At 59.5% G+C, this 7855-nt stretch overlaps 1 protein-coding gene across 3 annotated transcripts; it reads left to right on the forward strand.

The window, feature by feature from the left end:
* The first annotated feature begins 1215 nt into the window (after window positions 1-1215).
* LOC116241267 (acetylcholinesterase-like) lies at window positions 1216-7016 on the forward strand. 3 transcript variants are annotated; one of them, XM_090129466.1, is made up of 4 exons: window positions 4552-4874; window positions 5641-6592; window positions 6685-6702; window positions 6759-7016. In XM_090129466.1, exons 2-4 carry the CDS (start codon window positions 5963-5965, stop codon window positions 7014-7016), a joined length of 906 nt encoding a protein of 301 aa, XP_089985592.1. In that variant the 5' UTR covers window positions 4552-4874; window positions 5641-5962. The 3 variants fall into 3 exon arrangements, with proteins under 3 accessions (XP_089985593.1, XP_089985592.1, XP_089985590.1); XM_090129467.1 differs by lacking the exons at window positions 4552-4874; window positions 6685-6702; window positions 6759-7016 and adding exons at window positions 1216-1422; window positions 4184-4347 and having other exon boundaries at window positions 5641-6496; XM_090129464.1 differs by having other exon boundaries at window positions 4567-4874; window positions 5641-6702; window positions 6759-6936.
* The last annotated feature ends 839 nt before the right edge of the window (window positions 7017-7855 follow it).

A 7855-nucleotide genomic window follows, 5' to 3' on the forward strand; every position in this document is an offset into this window, starting at 1 on the left:
GAGGGAGGGGGATGGGGTGAAAGGGGGGAGGGAGGGGGGTGGTTATGGGGTCAGAGAGGGGAGGGATGGGGTGGAAGGTTATGGGGTTGGGGGTCATGGGGTTGAACGTCGTGAGGCTGAGGGTTATGGGGTCGGTTATGGGGTCAGAGAAGGGAGGGATGGGGGGGAAGGTTTTGGGGGTCATGGGGTTGAGCGTCGTGAGGCTGAGGGTTTTGGGGTTGGTTATGGGGTCGGTTATGGGGTCAGAGAGGGGAGGGATGGGGTGGAAGGTTATGGGGTTGGGGGTCATGGGGTTGAGCGCCGTGAGGCTGAGGGTTATGGGGTCGGTTATGGGGTCAGGGGGGTGAAGGATGGGGATGGGGTGGAAGGTTTTGGGGTTGGGGGTCACGGGGTTGAGCGTCATGAGGCTGAGGGTTATGGGGTCGGTTATGGGGTCAGGGGAGGGAAGGAGGAGGTTGGGGCTGAGGGTTATGGGGTGAAGGAAGGGGTTGAGGGCGGTTATGGGGTCGGGGAGGGTTATGGGGCTGAGGGTTATGGGGTCAGTGGGTTGTCTGGTGGGGTGAAGATGGCTTCCAGACCCCAAAGGGACGAGGCGTCACCTGATGATTATGGGATGGAGGAGGGTTATGGGGTCAAGGAGGGTTATGGGGTGAAGGAAGGTTATGGGGTGAAGGGTTCATCGGATTCTTATGGGGCCAAGACGTCCTCCAGGCCCCACAGAGATGAGGCGTCACCCGATGGTTATGGGGCCAAGGAGGGCTATGGGGTCAAGGATGGTTACGGGGTCAAGGATGGTTACGGGGTCAAGGAGGGCTATGGGGTCAAGGAAGGTTATGGGGTCAAGGAGGGCTATGGGGCCAAGGAGGGCTATGGGGTGAGGGGCTCCTCGGATTCTTATGGGGCCAAGCCGTCCTCCCGACCCCACAAAGAGGTGGAGGTTCTCCTTGGGGCCGTGAGAGACGAAGGTTCCTATTTCTTAGTTTACGGGGTCCCGGGTTTCGGGAAAGATAACGAGAGCCTGATCAGCAGAGAAGAATTTTTAGGGGGGGTGAGGATGGGGGTCCCGCAAGCCAACGATTTGGCGGCCGAAGCCGTGATCCTGCATTACACCGACTGGTTGGACGCCGACAACCCCATAAAAAACAGGGAGGCTTTGGACGACATCGTGGGGGATCACAACGTCGTTTGCCCCCTGATGGCCTTCGCCCAGCGTTGGGCTCAGGGGGGGGGCAAAGTTTACGCTTATCTTTTCGATCATCGAGCCTCGACTTTATTATGGCCGTCCTGGATGGGGGTCCCGCACGGTTATGAAATCGAATTCGTTTTCGGACAACCTTTGGATCCACAGAAAAATTACACTGGGGAGGAGGTGGAGCTGAGCAGGAGGATCATGCGGTACTGGGGGAACTTCGCACGCACGGGGTAAGGGTGGATGTGGGGTATGGGGGGGGGAGGGGGGCGATGGGTTGGGGTCAGTGGGGGCATTGGGGTCAATGGAGTCAACGGAGTCAATGAGGTGAATGGGGGCAATGGAGGCAATGGGGTCAATGGGGGCATTGGGGTCAATGGGGTCAATGGGGTCGATGGAGGCAATGGGGTGAATGAGGGCATTGGGGTCAATGGAGTCAATGGGGTCAATGAGGTGAATGGGGGCAATGGAGGCGTTGGGGTGAATGGGGGCATTGGGGTCAATGGGGTCAATGGGGTCGATGGAGGCAATGGGGTGAATGGGGGCATTGGGGTCAATGGGGTGAATGGGGGCATTGGGGTCAATGGGGTCAATGAGGGCATTGGGGTCAATGAGGACGTTGTGGTCAATGGGATCAATTGGGTCGATGGAGGCAATGGGGTGAATGGGGGCGTTGGGATCAATGGGGTCAATGGGGGCGTTGGAGTCAATGGGGTCGATGGAGGCAATGGGGTGAATGGGGGCATTGGGGTCAATGGGGTGAATGGGGGCGTTGGAGTCAATGGGGTCAATGAGGGCGTTGGGGTCAATGGGGTCAATGGGGTCAGTGGGGTCGAAGGAGGCAATGGGGTGAATGGGGGCATTGGGGTCAATGGGGTGAATGGGGGCATTGGGGTCAATGGGGTGAATGGGGGCATTGGGGTCAATGGAGTCAATGGGGTCAATGAGGTGAATGGGGGCAATGGAGGCGTTGGGGTCAATGGGGGCATTGGGGTCAATGGGGTCAATGGGGTCGATGGAGGCAATGGGGTGAATGGGGGCTTTGGGGTCAATGGGGTGAATGGGGGCGTTGGGATCAATGGGGTCAATGGGGGCATTGGGGTCAATGGAGTCAATGGGGTCAATGAGGTGAATGGGGGCAATGGAGGCGATGGGGTCAATGGGGGCATTGGGGTCAATGGGGTCAGTGGGGGCTTTGGGGTCAGTGGGGGCGTTGGGATCAATGGGGTCAGTGGGGCAGTGGAGGAGGTGGAGCTGAGCAGGAGGATCATGCGGTACTGGGGGAACTTCGCACGCACGGGGTAAGGGTGGATGTGGGGTATGGGGGGGGAGGGGGGCGATGGGGGGCAATGGGGGTTTGGGGTCAATGGGGAAGTTGGGGGCGATGGGGTCAATGGGGGCATTGGGGTCATTGGGGTCAATGAGGGCATTGGGGTCAATGGGGTCAATGGGGTCGATGGAGGCAATGGGGTCAATGGGGGCATTGGGGTCAATGGGGTCAATGAGGGCATTGGGGTCAATGGGGTCAATGGGGTCGATGGAGGCAATGGGGTCAATGGGGGCAATGGGGTCAATGGGGCCATTGAGGGCAATGGGGGCGTTGGGGGCATTGGGGTCAATGGAGAAGTTGGGGGCATTGGGGTCAATGGGGGCAATGGGGACAATGGGGAAGTTGGGGGCAATGGGGGCGTTGGGGTCAATGGGGTCAGTAGGGCAATGGAGGTGTTGGGGTCAGTGGGGTCAATGGAGTCAATGGGGAAGTTGGGGTGAATGGGGGCAGTGGGGTCAGTGGGGTCAATGGAGGCGTTGGGGTCAATGGGGGCATTGGGGTCAATGGGGTCAATGGGGGCGTTGGGGTCAATGGGGTCAATGGGGGCGTTGGGGCCTATGGGGTGAATGCGGGCGTTGGGGTCAATGGAGTCAACGGGGTCAATGAGGTGAATGGGGCCAATGGAGGCGTTGGGGTCAATGGGGGCATTGGGGACAATGGGGGCGTTGGGGGCTATGGGGAAGTTGGGGTGAATGGGGTCAATGAGGGCGTTGGGGTCAATGGAGGTGTTGGGGGCAATGGGGGCATTGGGGTCAATGGGGTCAATGGGGTCAGTTGGGGTGAATGGGGGCAATGGGGGCGTTGGGGTCAATGGGGTCAATGAGGGCATTGGGGTCAATGGGGTGAATGGGGGTGTTGGGGTCAATGGGGTCAATGGGGGCGTTGGGGTCAATGGGGTGAATGGGGGCAATGGAGGTGTTGGGGTGAATGGGGGCATTGGGATCAATGGGGGCAATGGGGTCGATGGGGGCATTGGGGTCAATGGGGTCAATGGGGTCGATGGAGGCAATGGGGTCAATGGGGGCATTGGGGTCAATGAGGTCAATGGGGTCAATGAGGTGAATGGGGTCATTGGGGTCAATGGGGGCAATGGGGTCAATGGGGGCATTGGGGTCCTGTCTTGCTGCCATTGACCCCGTAGTTCCCTATTGACCCCAATGCCCCCACTGACCCCAAGCTGACCTGTGACCCCTCCCTGACCCCTATCTGACCTTTGACACCACAGTGACCCTAAAGGGGGGGTCGTGGGTCCCATCTGCCTGCCAATGACCCCATGGCTCCCCATTGACCCCAATGCCCCCATTGACCCCAGATGACCCCCAGATGACCTCTGACCCATCCCTGACCCTTATCTGACCCTTGACCTCACAGTGACCCTAAAGGGGGGGGGCGGGAGTCCCGTCTTGCTGCCATTGACCCCATAGTTCCCCATTGACCCCAATGCCCCCACTGACCCCAAGCTGACCTGTGACCCCTCCCTGACCTCTATCTGACCTTTGACCCCACAGAGACCCTAACGGGGGGGTCGGGGATCCCATCTGCCTGCCAATGACCCCATAGTTCCCCATTGACCCCATTGACCCCAATGCCCCCACTGACCCCTCACTGACCCCCAGCTGACCTGCGACCCCTCCCTGACCCCTATCTGACCTTTGACCCCACAGTGACCCTAACGGGGGGGTCGGGGGTCCCGTCTGGCCTCCCTACACGCCGTCGGGTCAGCGCTACGCCCACCTCAACGCCCGGCCCCTGGCTGTAGGGCAGGGATTGAGAACCCAAATCTGCGCCTTCTGGACCCGATTCCTGCCCAAGCTGCTCAACGCCACTGGTAGGGGGGGCTTATAGGGTCTTTATGGGGTCTTTATGGGGTCTTTATAGGGTCAGGGGGGTTTATAGGGCCCGTATGGGGTGATAATGGGGTCAGGGGATGTAGGGATGTGGGGTCACAGATCTCTGCCTTCTGGACCCGATTCCTGCCCAAGCTGCTCAACACCACCGGTAGGGGGAGCTTATGGGGTCTTTATGGGGTCCTTATGGGGTCTTTATAGGGTCAGGGGGGTTTATAGGGCCCGTATGGGGTGATAATGGGGTCAGGGGATGTAGGGATGTGGGGTCACAGATCTGCGCCTTCTGGACCCAATTCCTGCCCAAGCTGCTCAACGCCACCGGTAGGGGGGCCTTATGGGGTCTTTATAGGGTCTTTATGGGGTCTTTATGGGGTCAGGGGGTCCTAATAGGGTTGGGAGGTCCTTATAAGGCCAGGGGGTCCTTATGGGGTCAGGGGATGTTGGGATGTGGGGTCACAGATCTGCGCCTTCTGGACTCGATTCCTGCCCAAGCTGCTCAACGCCACCGGTAGGGGGGGCTTATGGGGTCTTTATGGGGTCTTTATGGGGTCTTTATGGGGTCAGGGAGTCCTAATAGGGTTGGGAGGTCCTTATGGGGTCGTAGGGATGTGGGGTCACAGATCTGCGCCTTCCGGACCCAATTCCTGCCCAAGCTGCTCAACACCACCGGTAGGGGGAGCTTATGGGGTCTTTATGGGGTCCTTATGGGGTCTTTATAGGGTCAGGAGGTCCTTATGGGGTCAGGGGGGTGTTGGGATGTAGGGTCACAGATCTGCGCTTTCCGGACCCGATTCCTGTCCAAGCTGCTCAACGTCACCGGTAGGGGGGACTTATGGGGTCTTTATGGGGTCTTTATAGGGTCAGGGGGTCCTACGGGGTCCTTATGGGGTCAGGAGGTCCTTATGGGATCAGGGGATGTTGGGATGTGGGGTCACAGATCTGTGCTTTCCGGACCCGATTCCTGCCCAAGCTGCTCAACATCACCGGTAGGAGGGGCTTATGGGGTCTTTATGGGGTCTTTATGGGGTCCTTATGGGATCAAGGGTCTTTTATAGGGTCCTTGTGGATGCAAGGGGGCTTATAGGGTCCTTCTGGGGTCCTTATTGGGTTGGTAGGTCTTTATGGGGTCAGGGGGCTTTTATAGTGTCCCGATGGGCTCAGGCGGTGCTTATAGGGCCCTTGTGGGTTGGGGGCGATTTATAGGCTCAGAAGGTCCTTATTTAGGGTTTCCCCCCCCTCCCCACCCCCCCGTTTTTGGGGTCCCTGGGCTTCAGGTCCTCCGGAAGACGCGGAACGCGAATGGCGGCTGGAATTCCACCGCTGGAGTTCCTACATGGGCCGCTGGAGGACTCAGTTCGAGCACTACAGTCGGCAGCAGCCCTGTGCCACGCTCTGAGACACCCCAACAACACCCGGAGGTGTCACCGACACCCGGACCTGTCACCTACAACGTCCCCAACACCGTCACCGATACCTGGAGCTGTCACCAACACCGTCACCGACACCCAGAGCTGTCACCTACAATGTCCCAACACCGTCACCGACACCCGGAGCTGTCACCAATAACGTCCCCAACACCGTCACCGACACCCAGAGATGTCACCAACAACACCCAGAGGGTCCCCAACACCCAGAGCTGTCACCTGCAATGTCCCATCACCGTCACCAACACCCAGAGCTGTCACCAACAACACCCAGAGGGTCCCCAACAACCGGAGCTGTCACCTACAATGTCCCCATCACCATCACCAACACCCAGAGCTGTCACCAACACCCGGACCTGTCCCCATCACCGTCACCAACACCCAGAGCTCTCACCAACACCCGGAGCTGTCATCAACAACACCCAGAGGGTCCCCAACACCCAGAGCTGTCACCTATAATGTCCCAACACCGCCACCGACACCCGGAGCTGTCGCCAACAACACCCAGAGGGTCCCCAACACCTGGAGCTGTCACCAACACCCGGACCTGCAACCAACACCGTCTCCAACACCCAGAGCTGTCACCAACAATGTCCCCAACACCTGGAGCCATCCCCAGTGTTGTCACCATCCCCAACACCCGGACCTGTCCCCAACACCCGGACCTGTCCCCAACACCTGGAGCTGTCCCCAACATTGTCCCCAACACCCAGAGCCATCCTCAGTGTTGTCACCATCCCCAACACCCGCACCTGTCCCCTACAGTCAGATCTGTCCCCAACACCATCACCAACAGTCGGACCCGTCCCCAACACCCGCAGCCATCCCTGATCCTGTCACCATACCAACACCCGGACCTGTCCCCAGCACCCAGAGCTGTCCCCAACAGTCGGACTGTCCCCAACACCATCACCAACACCCGCAGCCATCCTCAATGTTGTCACCATCCCCAACAGTCAGACCTGTCCCCAACAGTCGGACCTGTCCCCAACATTGTCACCAACACCCGCAGCCATCCTCAATGTTGTCACCATCCCCAACACCCGGACCTGTCCCCAACAGTCAGACCTGTCTCCAACACCCGGACCCATAGCACCCCACAGCGCCCCATATCCGCCCCATATCCACCCCATAACCACCCCATAACCACCACAGCGCCCCACAACCACCCCACAACCACCCCATATCCACCCCATAGCACCACAGTGCCCCATAACACCCCATAACCACCCCATATCCACCCCATAACCACCACAGCGCCCCATAACCAACCCATAGCACCCCAGTGCCCCATAGCCACCCCACAGTGCCCCATAACCACCCCATATCCACCCCATAGCCATCAGAGTGCCCCATAACCACCCCATATCTGCCCCATAACCACCCCATAACCGCCCCATAACCACCCCATATCCACCCCACAGCAACCCAGTGCCCCATAGCGACCCCATAGCACCCCACAGCGCCCCATAACCACCCCATATCCACCCCATAACCACCACAGTACCCCACAATCACCCCATAACCACCCCACAGCACCCCCGAGTGCCCCATAAGCACCCCATAACCACTCCACAGTGCCCCACAACCACCCCATAGTGCCCCATAGCACCCCATAACCACCCCATATCCACCCCACAGCAACCCAGTGCCCCATAGCGCCCCACAGCGCCCCATAACCACCCCATATCCACCCTATAACCACCCCATAACTACCCCAGTGCCCCATAACCACCCCATATCCACCCCACAGCAACACAGTGCCCCATAACGACGCCATAGCACCCCACAGCACCCCACAGCACCCCACAGCACCCCATAACCAGCCCATATCCACCCCATAACCATAACCACCACAGTGCCCCATAACCACCCCACAGTGCCCCACAACCACCCCATATCCACCCCATAGCACCCCACAGCGCCCCATAACCACCCCACAGTGCCCCATAAGCACCCCACAGCGCCCCACAGTGCCCCACAACCACCCCACAGCGCCCCATAAGCACCCCATACCGCCCCACAGCGCCCCACAACCACCCCACAGCGCCCCACAGTGCTCCAT

This window comes from Phasianus colchicus, chromosome 36, assembly GCF_987193195.1.
Source record: "Phasianus colchicus chromosome 36, bPhaCol1.hap1.1, whole genome shotgun sequence".
Taxonomy (NCBI): Eukaryota; Metazoa; Chordata; class Aves; order Galliformes; family Phasianidae; genus Phasianus; species Phasianus colchicus.

What these genes read in the sequence shown, in the direction of transcription:
- LOC116241267 (XM_090129464.1), top strand. Translation starts at nt 5,963, where the DNA reads ATGTCACCAACAACACCCAGAGGGTCCCCAACACCCAGAGCTGTCACC. An exon ending in GACTGTCCCCAACACCATCA is followed by an intron (nt 6,703 to 6,758) that starts CCAACACCCGCA and finishes TCAGACCTGTCC; the next exon opens with CCAACAGTCGGACCTGTCCC.